General features: G+C 48.3%; 1 protein-coding gene across 1 annotated transcript in view; it reads left to right on the top strand.

The window, feature by feature from the left end:
• The window catches only part of SLCO3A1 (solute carrier organic anion transporter family member 3A1), a 148,492-nt gene that overhangs the window by 106,458 nt on the left and 26,622 nt on the right, over positions 1-15,412 (top strand). Inside the window, exons 3-4 of the mRNA XM_067305348.1 lie at positions 10,839-10,937; positions 14,218-14,481. Coding sequence (XP_067161449.1) covers positions 10,839-10,937; positions 14,218-14,481 — 363 coding nt within the window. The remainder of the gene's footprint in view (positions 1-10,838; positions 10,938-14,217; positions 14,482-15,412) is intronic.

The following is a 15,412-nucleotide window of genomic DNA, read 5'->3' as shown; positions in this document are numbered from 1 at the left end:
AGTGATCCTTCCATGGCTTGGAAGGGTGCTCGGATGCTAATTAGGAAAACTGTTCGGGAGGTGGGGAATAGTGAGCTCCCAGCGCCAGCTGGTAGGTACCAGAGTAACGCTAGCGTTCGGAGTGGGAGTATCCACATAGTTTACCTTGCAGTGCTCACAAACTGGCTACTTTAATTTTTGTTTTGTTTGCAAACCCGATTTTGAGGGTTGTGCAGCTTTTCTCATGGCTTGGTTTGTTTCTCTGCAGTCTTGTTGGTGATCTTATTTCAGCCGCTGGCTGAACCGGTGACCTAAAGCCAGTACAGTAGGGATCTCTCTTTTCGGTTTGGGGTTTTGGGGGGGGGTTCTTTGTTTTTTCTTGCATTTTCATTATTTCTGAGCTTATAATGAGGGCAGAAGCCAGCACATGAGTGTGTTTCTGAGCTGTCAGAAGTGGACTTAGTCACCGGAAAATTCGGGGCTGGGTTCTCAGCTTGGGCTCCTGATGTAGGAGTCCTATCGCTCTGTGCGCTGCTCTGCAAACAGTCGCGTGTGCGTACCGGGCTCTCCTGGGACTGCCAGTTGTCAGCATAACGTTGATCCTTTCAGAGGTAGCCTCGACAGGGCCGGGAACAGGGATTTACTGATAAAACAAACTTAAGGCTTGCTAATAATTGAAGATGCAGGGTAGTTCACCAGGCGAAACTGCTTATAGAAATCACATTTCATCTCAAAGGCAGCAGACATCTCCTTGGAGAAATCCTTCTAAATTCTGATGGAAATCAATATTTAAAGGAACACTGGTAGTCTGGGGAGAAACCTCTGCGTAATGTACCTTCAAATCCTAGCAACGTCTTTAAGGTTTAACATCTGAATGTTAAATACAGACCAGAACAAAGAACTGTGCTGAAAAGAATTTGAGTTAAGGAGAGTCTTTTCCAACATGTGCAAGGAAAGCCGCCTTCATGGACCCTCTGCAGCTCTGGAGGGATCACCGTTAGAAACTAATTATATCTGTAGCATGGAGGCATTTTTTTCCTACCTCCCGACAAGTAAAGGAAACCCCCAGCCAACTTTAAATACAGCCATTAAGGCTTGTTAAACACAGGGGCAAATAAGTCTTTGCAGGATTTCCAAACAGTAGTGAGTAACTTCCATTAAAAAATAACTCCTCATGAAGCAGGAGTTGATTTTACAGATTGCCTTCCTTACCAGAAAGTGTTTTGGGAAACTGCTGCAAGCAAGAAGTGTTTGACAGAAGAAGGGAAGAAGCCGATGGGAGAGATTTTTTAGGGCTGCCTGATTTCAAACCAGGTAATAACTTATTTCAGAAAAGCAGGGCAATCAATTAATGAACCCCTATAAGGAGTCCCCCATCACAAGTGGGACTATGGAAATGTGAGAAGACGGGCTCAGTCCAGTGCTTCTGTTTTGCAGTTTTATTTCTTGCTGGAGCTATTTCACTGACCAAAATCAGCTGCAGGTCCAATAGCGAGAAATGCAGAGGCTCAGGACAGTGCTGTCAGTTTTTTTCCCAGGTGTTGTATTGCATGTGCAGATATAGGAGACTGGAGCTCTGTTACAGTGGAATCAAGGAGCAATGTTTTCAGAAGAGCTCAGAACCAGAATTAGTGTTTGCTGTAATGCATTTTGTGTCCCTGCTTACTAAAGCCCTTCAAAATATTTCATGCATCTTGCAACGCTTAAGCAGGATTAGCCTTGGTTGAAAGGTGGAGAAACAACTAGATGCAGCTAACAGGCCTCTGAAATCAGCTCTTTATTTACAAAAAAAAAAAAAGAAGAAAAAAAAGTCCCCATCTGAGGAGTTTTCACTCCTCTGTTGAGTACTTATCCTCCAGCCGCCTTCAAAAAACTCAGCTGCTGTTTTTGAGCTCCTAAACACGAAGGGCAAAACTTGCAAATAACACGTGAGTGCTACTGCGCGGATTGTAGCGATACCCAATTTTCCCCCTCCCCAGCTCATCTAAAACAAATGTGTGGTTGGAACTGCTTTGATCCCCATCAGAACAGAGACTAAAAATTAAAGTGAATCATCCCAGCATTGCTCCTATTAATCAACAGCTGCGGGCATTTTGAAACATCTGTCAGGATTGTTTCAGCATTCCCTCCGCTTCGGTGCTTGCGCCGAGGAAGCGGAACAAATCCAAACACGCCGCCAGTGTAACGCTACCTGCTTCGGTTTCCTACGGTCAGCTGCAACAGCGCAAATAAGCGGGAGCGATAAGGAAAACGGGAGGTGGTGACGGGCCGCGGGGCGTGCGGACGAGGAGTCAAGCGGCAGGAAAAATGCCGTCCTCCGATGGCGAGGGAGGAAGGCTGCCCGCAGGGGAGCTGGGCAGGGAAGGCCGGGAGCGGCGTGCCGGGCTCCGCGGGAGGGCAGAGGTCCCCGCGCCGGCGTGGGAACAGGCCGCTGCTCAGCACGGGCCGCGTCGGCAGCTCCCCGGCGCGCGGGCCGTCGGGGAGGATGGGGAGAGCCGCGGGACCGCAGCGCGATTCACCGCGGGAGGAAGCCATCTGGCTAGGAAACTGCCTTCTCCCCTACCCTCACCGTGCGCTTTAGAGGTTACGTCAACTGATAGATGGAAATTGGGCAAAATCTGTGGCAGGAAAGGGCTCTGCCCGCAGGGTATGAGCGCAGAAGCCTTTTTCCAAAACCCTTGAGGGCACCTTGTTTGAAGGCGAATGTGGCATCTCCAGTCCGTATCCCGATTTCTTTGATTGCAGCGTGCTGCGCTGCGGTGGTGTCTCTTTAAGGGCAGGTCGCAGCGCACATGAACTATATTCCCGTAATCCCTTCCCGCGGCCTGCCCCTTCCGCTGCCGCAGCAGAAAATGTGGGACAAGCCGGGTTTGGAGATTATCCCGTGCTCTGCAGGACTGGTTCCCCCTGCGCTTCCAGAAGCAGCTTGTCCCCGCACCAGGGAGGCGCGCACGGCGCCCAGCGCTGGGGAGGACACCCACCGCTGAGTGACCCGTGATAGAAAAGCTGTCTGAACACAAGCCAGGGCCTGGTCCAAGGGTCCAAACATGCCTCTGCGGGGATGTAGTTACTTGATGCAATGACTAAACTAGCTTTGCAGTGAAAGAAATTTCCCACATCTTCTAAATTCATCTGCTTTTACACACTCTCACACTGAAGTCTGATTTCGCAGTGAGACAAACATTTGTGGGCAAGTGTTGTGAAAAGTGAAGAGTCAAAAAACATGCTTCTAAATTTTGATTTGCATCTAAGGGCTCAGGGACTGTGGGCTTCTCTTTAAACCTCGTTCCTAGACCGAGCAGCTGTCGCCTGGGGGAATGCAGAGCAAGAACAGGCAGTTTTTGGCCATAGGTTTCACTGGAAGGGGGCTACTCATTAGGTTATGTTTGTTGGTGCACGACTTCCTACACCCTGTTTTTTGGAAACGGCAGAGCAGGAGCAGCTTGGCTCGAGAGGACCATAAGCCAGCAGAGATCAACCACAACTTCCTGGCCAAACAAAATGGGATCCTCGGCAACACCAGGGGTTTGCCCATGGTTGGGAAACTCTAGGTAGTTCACTGCTGGTGGTCCATATTCAGCTGCTTCATACTTGGCAGCAGTGAAGGTGCTTTGGGTATCCAGGCCCTAGGTTTGTGGATTGATCTGGAAGTGCCGCTGCTTTGCCAGAATGTCAAGGCATGTAGTAGGGTTTATTTAGCTCTCTGGTGCTCAAACACGTCTAGCTTGGTTGCCTTCAAATCTATGAAGGAGAGGACTGGAGCAGCACAGTTTCTCTGCATGTGCACCTTGGATCCAGCCCTTCCTAGAAGGGTGACCTGGATTCCCATGGAAACAGGAAACAATATTCTCGGAGGTATCTAGATGACTCAAGCAGACTTTCACATGGATTGCAAGTCCCTGGAGGGGATTCTGATGGTGCTTTCCAGGGCTTTATTGGCAGATAGTTGCTTTGCTAAGGGACTTTGCAACTGAACTTTCCCAAACAAATCTCCTTCCTCTCAGCATCAAATAAATCCTCGCTTTGAGAAGAGCTGAAGCATGACTTCCCTGGCTGTCACTTGGGCTTGTGGCTGGCAGCAGGGCTGTTTTGACAGGGGGCTTTGAGAAGAAGCTGTAGTTCAGCTCCCTGCCCAGCCCCATCCCACAGCCAGGAAGCCTGTGGAGGGAGGTGTTGTCATTTCTCAGTGTCACCTCCTGTCCTTTTCCTCTCCCATAGCTCTCCAAAGTGAGTGCTTCTCAATCGCCTGCTCAGTGTGCAGCTTTGTAAGGTCAGGAAAGTTGACAACCCTTGGGCTTGGGGTATGTTTGCACAGGAAGGATGTGCTGAAGGTAGGCTTTAAACCAGACAGCTCAGCTATGCATAGCAGCTCGGTCTTAGCAGCAAGATGCTCAGGGTGAGCTGCTAGATGGGTCCACAGCGCTGGGTGAATTCTTGGGTACCAAGCTGAGATGCCTGCCAAATCCCATGTCTCCAAAAACGGGGCTTGAAGCTGAATACTAGACACGTGTCACCCAGCGCATGTACCAGTGACAGGAAGACAGTCGTATTAGCTGCACTTTGCTGGCGGGGAGAAGCAGCAGTTAGGAAGGCACAGTGTGCTGAGACACAGCGCACAAGCACAGTTTGGTTACGGCCTTAAGGAGGCCCCAGAGGGCAGGACCCGGCCCTGTGTTTCCTAATCCCCCACGGGGAAGAGAAGGACGGTCCCTGTACGAGAAAAGAAGCTTCTGGTTGCATCACAGCGGGGTGGTTTTCCTGGCACTGATGTGCAAATAGCCTTTGAGGTTAGCAAACGCCTCTGGCTCTGCTCCGGCGTCTAATCAACCTCCAGAGCAGTTCATTGCTGGGTGTGCTCCCAGCACCACGACTGCTACGCTATAATTACACAGCCTTAATGAGTCGCTGTCTCCAGACCCCTTTGCTAGTGTCCCAGCAGCAAGGAAATTGGCTCAGTCTGACCTCGGAGGCCATTAGAAACTAAGATTTACAGTTTCTTAACTATATAGTGCAGATGTAAAATCATTCAGTGCACTTCCCAGCGTTACCTCGAGATTGCAAGCTCCTGCTGCGCTGGCTCGCCTGGAAGTGGCACTGGAGCCTTCTTGGCTGGAGATTTGACATTTGGACCAGTTTGGTACAGAGGGAGGTGAGGGCAGAAGCCTTTAACGTCTCTGGGAATAAAATCTTGCTTTAGCACCCATTTCTATAGGCCTGGGCCAGTTCCTCTGAAGCCAATGTGCTTGGTTCAGATATGTTCTTGAAGCGGACCTTAAGTTATATGTAAATGTTGTAAGGAACAAGTCAAAAATGTATCCTGTGATTATACATTATTACATAGTCTATCATTGGTCAAAGTAGGTATGTTTGTAATACTTCATATCAAGACTTATGGGGAATGTGAAACAGGAGAAGGTGGCAGCTTAATATGACTTATTTATTTTCTTTCCCCCAAATTTAGGGTACTTCCAGCATTTCTACTACTACTTACTAAATCCCTGTATTCCCCCCAAACAATTAACTTTTTACAAAATAAAACATAATTCTACTTTAAAAGGGCCCCAACTAAAATGAGTTTCTGAGTTATCAGACAAAATGTTTGAATTGATCCAAAACGATTGGCTTTTCTCAGTTCTTGAATATTTTTAATATTTGCTGTATTTTGAGGAGAAGAAAAAAGTAAGAAACACCATCATCAACGAAAAAAAACCCCAAACCGCACAAAGGAGAGACCTTTTTCATCCTACTTTCCCTGCTGGTCTGTAGAGCATTAACTAAATGGTGATCGTCCCCTGCTCCTTGAGGCACTGGGTGCAGGACAAAGCACAGACCTTTCTGAAGAGGATCAAATGGCCCCACTGAGCAGAAAAGGTTTATTTCCAAGGTAGCATTGGAGCCGATAGTTCCAGTTTTGTTCTCCTTCTGTTTTCTCGAGACGGATGTTGGTTACTGAATGTGCTGCTCTGAGCGACTGAAATAAATTCTGAGCTAAGAATGAAACGAAAAGAGGGGAAGAGGCGGAAGTGGAGTGTCCTGTACTGATCTCCAGTTTTATTGCCATCAATGGGAGTTTTGCAATAGACTGTAACGGAGCCAGGATGAGACCTTTGATCTGTTTGCTCCTGAGAGCAGGTCACAGCCTCCTTGAAAGCCTGAGCTCCTCCTGCTGCTAGTGCCCTTGGGCTCTGTGACCTCCACCAGCAGCAAATCAGACTGATCTAAAAGTTAGAGGGAAATATAAGAAAAAACCTAGCAGGTGGTGGTAAAGCTATCCACAAGTTTAATACGTCTTTGTCTTTACCAGCAACCCCAGGACTGGGAAAAGGGGGTTTGCAAGACCTACTTGCCTACTAATAAGCAGCTTCTTGGTTGTGTTACTAGGTGGATGCTGTGGAAAGTGTTTTGCTGCTAACTGTGATGATTGTTAATCACACAGAATTTCTCAAAAGCGGAGGGATGTCTAAAGCTAATTCTAACGCGGGTAGTTTCCCTCCGAGCCCTCAATTCCCCATGGATGTTCAACCACAAGCAGGATCCTGATAGCCTGGTCCCTAATTACTGTGCATGGTGGGATGCTCTGTTGACCCTCGGGCATGGTCCAGCTCTCCGGAGAGCCTGGACTATCTGTCGTGACAGTCCATGCCTTGGGCTCTTTCAGGACCAAGGTAGCTATGTTTGATTTAGTGCAATACACTATTATTGCAAACATGGGATTTTGCTGGAGTCCTGAGAGAGGATCACAAAGAGTGCATGGGAAGAGCTTGTTGTTTTCAGGATTTTAGGTGAAAGTGTAGAAAGAGTAAAAAAAATTAACATGAGGGTTTCTTACATCTGGTCTATAGGTGCACGATCACTTAGTATCTTATAGTAAGATCTTAGCTGGTGCCCTGTTCAGTGGATGCTTTATCCCACATTGCCCTCTAGCGACAACTTTTCAAAGCGAACAATATGTTCCAGGTTTCAGCTGCCAGGTTATGAAATGTGGTGTTTTAAAAACTGAGGACATGGCTTGGTCTGTTTCTAAAGTGGTTGTTTGCAGTAATACAAGAAGCGCGAGGAACAGGGACGTTCACCAGTTGCAGGGATTGCCTTGGAAAAGGGAATATGTGTGCATGCCTGTGTATGTGTGTTTGATACAGGTTTCTTGCAGCTGACTTTTTGCTTGAACTGCCTCTTTGCATGCATCTCCCTAATATTGACAGTTCGTTATCAAAAGGCCTCTGCTCCCTTCTACTTTGGAAATGGAAAATATTCCCTGTTTTTTTGTGAAGGATGATCTTTTTCCATATATTTTTGCCTTACCCTTTGCTCTGTGAAGCACACTGGTTGTGCCTATATACTCACAGTCTGACAACTCTGCCTGTGGTTTGGAAATCATCAGGAGACTAACCTCTGTCCCTCCTCAACTCAGTCCCCAGGACCTCCAAAGGTACTGCCAGGAAATGTTAGAAATGGTCCATATGTCATTCTGTCCATGAGCCTGTATCAATGCCAAATGACAATTTCTTCATGCTCTCAGCTCTCCAAAGATGTTAAATACTTAGAGAAAACCATCAACCAGCAATTATTAGGTTTAAAAAAGAAAATGAATGTCTGCTATCTCTGGAGAACAGATCATGCCTGATTTATCCTGTCTCCAAGGTCTTAAACCAGCCTTGTGCCACTTGGAGCCACAGAGCTCCCCTCTCCTGGGTTTTGGATGGCCCTGGAAGCAGCTGGCTGCTGGCTGCATGCTCCTTTCGGTTGCACATGCAGTTCAGCAATTGCACAGCTGTTCGGCACCACTGTTTGCTTCTTGACGTCTGTGGGAGCTGGTCTTGGCATTGAGAAGCTTTGGTGCCCTCAATGACCTTCCCTCCAGAGGATGTCATCCATGCAAACGTGAGCTGTTAGGCAGCTCTGGTGGGGAAGGTTTCTCAGCCGGTGTCGAGCATTCCCCTAGCACGCGATCTGCGATGCTGTGTGCAAGAGCTCAAATGCCGTGCAAGGGGTTTGCTCTGCCTGCCCAGGGTGGTGCTGACGCCTCTGGGACTACAGATCGCTTCGCTGACTTCGGCAATGCCACGTGCCAGCTGAGTGTCTGGCTCTGGGGGACAGGTGCTCAGTTCTGCCTGTTCTTCTCCCCCCTTATTTCTTTTAAAGTAACAAAGTAAGAGCAGAGCAGTGTCATGACTTACTGCTCGAATCAGAGGGCTCCTCAAACTAAACGCAACTTCCCTGTGTCATCTCTACAGGACACAACTTCAGGGCGCTGCGCATGCTGCCCCGCGATACGTGAGGCCCAGGTGTCAGTGCATGCTTGACGGTGCTTGTACAGAAATTTGTAATTATTGTCCAGACGTCAAAGATCTACCTGATTGTTGATTGCAGGCCTATTTATCAGGGTAATATCCATGCCCGTTCATTCCCCAGAATAATGTCTGTGAAAACTAAACTGTTTGACTAAAAACTAAACAGCTTTAGAGCAGTTTGTTCTAATGTCTGTGATTTACTGCTTGCAACCAGCCGAAGGGCGCAGCCTAATTGTGCCCAGGGCTGATATCATATATATATGACTTCACCCGGCTGAAGTCAGCATCCTGCTAGGTGTTGCTGTCATCTCCCGGGGTCTGGCAGGCTGTATAACCCCCAGGTAACGCTACTGGACGTGGTGAGCCTGGGGCGTGCAGGCACTTTTCCCGTGATATCGCTCTGAGCTCGGTCACTAGGTGAGGAAAGCCCTGGGCACGCTGCGTAGCTGTGCACCGGCCAGCAGCCCGCTCGCGTGCGGCTTGTGCCAGCCCGGGTCTGGCTTGGATGTCAGCTGCTGATGCCATCTAGCGATGGAAAAAATGCCGTGTGGGTATTTTATAGAAGGCCTTTGGAAACTGTGTAGTCCTGAGCGCCTGCACAGGCTGGGGCTGGGAAGGAGCAGGGCTGCCAGGGAGGGAGATGTCCCGGGTGTGCATGGGCTGTCGCAGAGACCTGAATCCCGCTGCATGTGGGCTCAGTGATGGTCTTCCCCGAGACTTCTTCCCCACCAGCACCCCCAGCTTCCTATGTGCTGCCACATCTGAGAGCGCAGACCCAATGCCCAGGGTCTCTGGGCCCTGGGGACCGCGGGAGGGAGGTGGCCAGCCCGGCTGGCAGGATGGATGTCATGGCCAGAAACCCTGGGGACTAGTTTAAGCTGGTAGCATGGACTGAAACACCGTGCTGTGCTGCGGCTTTTACCTGCACTAAGGCAGCCTGGCCTGCCGGTACGGAAATCGCACCTCCTGCCACTGTCCTGATGGATGTAACACCTTACCAGCGCTCGCGTGAGAAGGGGACATGATGTTTTTCCTCCTCCCACCCCCTTCATTTCTCCCTCTTGGTCCTGCAGGTGATAGCCATGAAGGTATTAGTGGGGTCAGTTTCTGTGCGAGGGGCTGAATGGAGCTGTCACTTTGTACTTAGATGTTAATCCAGATATCAATCCACATTAATCCACAGTACCACAGACTGGGGGGGAATTAGTTTGTGACCCATATTGTAAAAATGAAGGTGAAGTTATTTTTGACCATGCCAGCTTTTTCTGCTTGGCAAAGCCATCATCAGCAGGTGCCGTTTGCCTTGCACACAACCAGTGATCTCCAGGGGATGTTTTGCAGCTCTGATCTTTTCTCCAACTCCTGAGAGCTGCCCAGAGAGAGAGCACTTAGGAGCTGGAAGTTTCTAGCTAAGGAACTTGATGCAATGAAATTCATTAGCGAGGTGCCAGGCAACACCCACAGAGAGATTTGGAGAGTAATGTAGGATGTATCCCATTGCTGAAGAGGAGCACGGAAAACACCCCAGACACAAATAAACTCCTTCATGGGACGTTTCTGAAGTGCAGAGACACCAAGACTCTAATGGCAGCTCAGTTTGGCACATCCCTAGCAGAGGGGCCCTGGCAAGCTGACCTGCCTTGCTGCCCAGGTCGACTGGCAAAGCTCTTTCCCGGAGGGTGCGACCAGGCACTGCTCTGCTCATTGCTGTACGGATCTGCCATTGCTTTCTTCAGAAATCCACTTACAAGGATCCTTGGGGATTTTTTGTTGTTTTTCCTCCTAAATGTGAGGTACTAAGCATGTTCCTGTTGCCAATTTTACAAGTGTTTTGTGTTATCTGTGCTGCTGCTTTCTCTGGATGATTCTCTTGTTCCCCCGCCTTTCTGCCCTGGATAATTGAGAGTTGGTAATGTGCCTGTAGCATTCCTGTTTCAGGGCCAAAAGGGAGTGTGAATAAAGAATTCTGAATATAATACCAACACAAATAAGTGATTCACTCACAGTAGCCTCCAGTCACCTCTTTGCCTGGCATATTAGACAGGTATTGAAAAGAAGTGAGTCTTCGTGAGGGGTGGAAGAGCTATAAGTCTTGGAGAATATTTGATTAGTGGGTATGATGGCAAGAAGGGCTTCACGGATTTGAAGGAGGGTTTCTCCTTCTGTAAAGGAACTTTATCCAGCCATCTGTGACAACTCAGCATTTTGTAGATTTGCTGTCTCTAAATTTTACAGATATCCCCGTCTACCATGAATTTAGCCAAAGCTGAAAAAGGTATAGGCTTCCTTGTGGGGAGCAGGTAGCTGACCCAACTGTGGTATACATCCACACTGTCTTCTCCGCTCAATAGAAATCCTTCAACAATATCATGGCTTCATTAGTTCCTTTTTCCTGAAAGGCTATGGCAAAGCAAAAAGGATTTAGGGAGCCCTTTTGTCCAAAGCATACGAGACAGAAACAAATCACTATCTGTTTGGCGCCAGGAGGGCAGTACAAAGGCAGGCAAAGCAACTTGCAATGAATAATCTGAGCCTGGTGTTAACATTCTGTTTTCTCTCTCCTTTCAGGGATCCTGTTTACGATGCTGGTATTTGGACCAGCCTGTGGATTTATCTTGGGCTCCTTCTGTACCAAAATCTATGTGGATGCTGTCTTCATTGACACAAGTAAGGAGCACCGGGTTTGATTTCTAATTGAGTGCATTAATCCCCTTGTATCAAAGGGACGAAAATGTTGATACTTGCAGCTAGGAAACTGTTTTGTTTCATCTTGAGTGTTTTTTGTATATATAGGTGTCATTTTTGAGGGGTTTTATGATTGGGATTCAAACCTTGTCACCTCTATCCCAGTAAATAACAGGTCTGTAGTGGCTAAAAGCTGTTCACTTCCATGGCTCTTCTGCTGTGAAATGAGTTTGAGAAGGATCTCAGCCCTGCTCTAAGTGTACATTAAAATATCGCCATGGCAGGGCATAGCAGCTAGCATGGACACAGCCTTGCCCGGGGAGCTGTGTCCAGAGCGTGGGATGAAATCAGGAGCGCTGCCTTCTGGGGGGCCTGCGGAGGGAAGCCCCAGGCTCCGATGGAGGCACACCAGTAAGACCCATGCCCAGCCCCATCTGCGAATGGACAGGCTGGGCCCCTGCAGCACTCTCGCTCTTTCCTAGAGCAGTGCTAACTGTTGCTCATGCTGGCCCTGTGCTTGCGTTAAAGCAAATTGGTGCAAATTGTCTTTTGGTTCATAAAGAAAAAACCTGCAACTTCTGCTTTTATTGTTGCTTGCAGTATATGCTCTTTGCCATGAGAGGGCAATGCGTAACAGTCTTTTCTCTCCTGCAACCCCGAGCCCTTTGGTTGTAGACAGCGAACCTGATGCTTCATTCTCTTCTCTCAGTTTTTCAGCCACTTTTACTTCAGTTTTCAGCTCCATCTGATCCCAACAGGCTCTCATCCTGCTTTAGGGGTGTTGTCCCCTTTGCGGATGTGCCTCAATTTTATGGTGTTGCAAATACTTCTTTATAGCATGTGTTTGGATGGAGTTTAATCTTGCAGGACTCAGAGCAGAATTGTGTACATCCAGTAAAGTGCTACCCCTCTTTCTTGGTCTGGCATGCATGTGGGAGCTGAAGAAATCTAAATAATCCCAAATGATCAGGAAAGAAGTCTTTTTTTCTGATGGCTGAAACTTTTAGTTGTGGCTTGTCACACACCACATGGCCCCATTTCTTTCCTTCCTTTAGGAAAGGCATACCAAAGACTCATTTGGTCCTGTGGAGAGAGTAGCTTGTTTGGACCCTGTTACACATCACCATTAAGTATAATTTTCTAAAAAATGTGAATGTGAAGAAGAAAATAGTTCTTCTCTCAGTAGGTAAAGCAGTAGAACTCCTCACCACAGGATACGGAAAATTTACCAATGGGGTCAAAAATGATTGGACAAGTTTATAGAAGGAAAAAAAAAAAACAAATGACATTAAATCTAGCTTAAGAAGTCCCTGAGCCACAAAAAACAAGAAGCAGGGGGAATAATGTTGGGCCAAATAATGGCCTTGTTATTGTGGACTTTCTGGGCATCTGCAATTGGTCGCTGTCAGAGGCAGGATGCTGGCCTAGGTGGAACATTAGTCTGGTGTGCTGCAGCCATTCTTAATGTAAGATGATTATTCCACATTTACAGCTCAAAAAGCACCAAATATGGAGCTGATGAGGAGAGGAGTGGAGCATTATCACTGAAAAGCCCAGAGGGATTGTGGCTCGGCAGATTATTACAGGGTGCAGCACTGTCCAGCTGCAGGTCCAGCTGTCTTTGACAGAGGTTCATCGTTGTCATGTGAAGGCTGGGGCTCGCATGGCCTTCACCTATTTTTGTATGGAAAAGAGTTTCCATGTTGCAGCTGGCCTTGCAGCCCTGGATGGGGTGAGTGGGTGAGTCCTGTCCTGCTCCCCAGCTCAGGCATGAGGTCCAGGGTGCTGGGACGCGCTTTGTGCTGCTGTCCATCCAGCACCTTTTTTAGGAGGGGAACTTGAGGAAGACCTTTGTTTACATGGCTTACCATGTGACTGTGTTCCCAAGAGCCTGAAAAAAAATGCATTTCAGGAAGGAAGAAATAACAGCAAAAGAATTCAATCTCTCCAAAACGCTATTTTTCAAACTTTATATATATTTGAGAGCTACATATTATTTTCCATAAGAAGAAAAGAGTTTGCTACTGTCTCTGCTTGAGAGACAACTTGATTGCTTCACTTGAGACAGATTTTTCAGAGTGGCTGTAACCAGGCAGACATCATGAACAGAGGAGCTTGCTATTCCAGCCACGTGGGCACAGATCTCCCCTGGGAGCCAGCTCCCAGGGCCAGCACCTTCTGCCTGGCTTTGTTGCAGGGACCTGCTTGCTTAAAGGCAGCGAGGTTGCTGTTAGGAATATGGTTTCTTCTCTGCTGCTGCTGATTTTTATTTTCTCAAGTTGCCTCCAGTGGCTTCTTTTCCCTTATCTCTGCTGAGTGATGGCCTACAGGATACTCTTTTACTCTGCTTTTCTTCATTCGCTGTTGATTTTTCTACCCTCCTGGGGCCCACTTGCTGCAGTGGGTGGGTTTCTTTTCCAATGTTCAGGGCTGTTTCACCCTCCATGCAGTCACAGATGGCCCTCAAGCCCAAGTGCCCATCTCGTCTTTGCTGAAAAGGACTCATGCCTGTGAGTTCAAAGCAGGGAGAGCATGGGTCTCAGAGAAGAAAAGGGTAAGCTGGGCTGGAGATGCAATGTCCTTATCTGTGCTGCTTCTCTTCCATAATCTTTTGTGCTGATCGGATATGTCAGCTGTATGTGCTTGCCTTTCTTTAGGATGTTTCCCAATCTTCCACAGTCCCAGATCTAAGCTGAACACTGGTTTCCTATGACAGAGCCCTTGTCAGTGTTATCATCTAGAAAGATACACCTCCTCACAAGGAGCACTGCTAATACCTCATCCGTTAACCATTTCACCCAAGGACCGTGTCACTAGCCAGGAGCTTATGGGGATGCCAGTGAAGGTTTATTTCCTCTGCACGTTTGACACCCTGGGCTGATGATGCCCAAAACCTAGGTCTCAGCACAGGGGGACACCGCTTGTAAACAGCAGGTAAAAGGCAGCCTCGTAGAGCTGCCAGAGCCAAAGGCACTCAAGAGAAGCTACAGTTGCAGGGTACTTGTAGAAGCTAGAGATGCTGACCACATGGGTAAGGAACCCACTGCCTTGTCTTAGGGACCTCCTGCAGCCAGAGGTCTTTGTGGCTGGTGGCTCACACCAAATGGATGTAGGATTCACTGTGGATCCCCCGCCTTGTGTCTGGGAACCCCTCACCTCCAACCAGCCAAGAGTTCCCCAACAACCGTCTTCTGGGTTTGTTAACGCTGTTGCCCTCCCCTCCCTTCTGCCGAGCTGCTGATGCCTGTGTGTGCCCTTGCAGGTAAGCTGGACATCACACCGGACGACCCTCGGTGGATCGGCGCGTGGTGGGGAGGCTTCCTGCTCTGTGGTGCCTTACTCTTCTTCTCGTCCCTCCCGATGTTTGGATTCCCGCAGTCCTTGCCCCCGCGGCCGGAGCACCCGGTGGAGAGCGAGCAGGCCATGCTCCCTGATCGGGACTACGAGAGGCCCAAGCCGAGCAACGGGGTTCTGCGGCACTCGCTGGACACCGAGAACAGCACGTCCTGCTTCCAGCAGTTGCGAGGTGACAAACTGCATCTTGGTGTTTTCTGTGAGACCTGGCAACAGGTTAACGGCTGGTTGGGTTTGTAACTGGTCTCTGATTTGGCCTATCTACCTCCACCAAAAAAAACCCCACAACAGTATCCTGAAATTTCTGTCCCTAGCTTCTAATTGTCTCTGGCATTGTCCTCCTTTTGAAGAGAGACTTTGTTCCACTTGAAAGGGTTAGTTTTATTTTAAACTACAAAGCTTCAGGAACCCATACTAGTCCTGTAGAGTTGATAAAAGTGAAGGGCAACACCGTCGCCGAAGCAATTTGTGAACTTCTCTCTAGTCTACTGTCCTGCTTCCCTCTGCCTCCCAAACCAGCAAGCAAGCCAGCAAGAGCAGTTAAAGGAGATTGGGGGTTTCCTAGCATTGGAACCGCAACGCAATCCCAGATATGAACAGTGAGCACTGGGCACCTTAACTTAAACTGGGATGGGGAAGAGACAGCCTTGGGGAAGAGAAACTCTAGATACCAGAAAAGTCCTTGGCAGGGCAGAAAATAGCTTGTAGGAAATCAGAATAGAAAATGCCACATGGGATCTTACAGTGATGTAAATGGACTTGGCTCTAATTAAGGTTGGCTAAAAATCCAGCCGTTCGTGGGAGAGTGTGGGCAGATATCCTTTGCATGCGCTGCACTAGAGAATCCTACCTTTGAGAGGGCTCTTCTGTAGTGCTGCTGGTTGCTTCCCACTCTCTGTCATTGTGGCAGAGCTGGTTTCATTATGGCCTCATGCATTTTGATAAAATGAGAATAAAATCACTTACTCCCTGAGCAGGCGCCTTAATTGGGAGCTGAATGAGGTGAATGTGGGAAGAAAAGAGAGGGTTTTTTAAGAATTTTTTTCCCCCAAATGTAAAAATGCCTTGAATAGTTGATGTGGTTGTTCATTAAAAAGACGTCA

This window comes from Apteryx mantelli, chromosome 15 (assembly GCF_036417845.1).
Source record: "Apteryx mantelli isolate bAptMan1 chromosome 15, bAptMan1.hap1, whole genome shotgun sequence".
Classification (NCBI taxonomy): domain Eukaryota; kingdom Metazoa; phylum Chordata; class Aves; order Apterygiformes; family Apterygidae; genus Apteryx; species Apteryx mantelli.
This window is presented reverse-complemented; position numbering and strand designations above follow the sequence as displayed.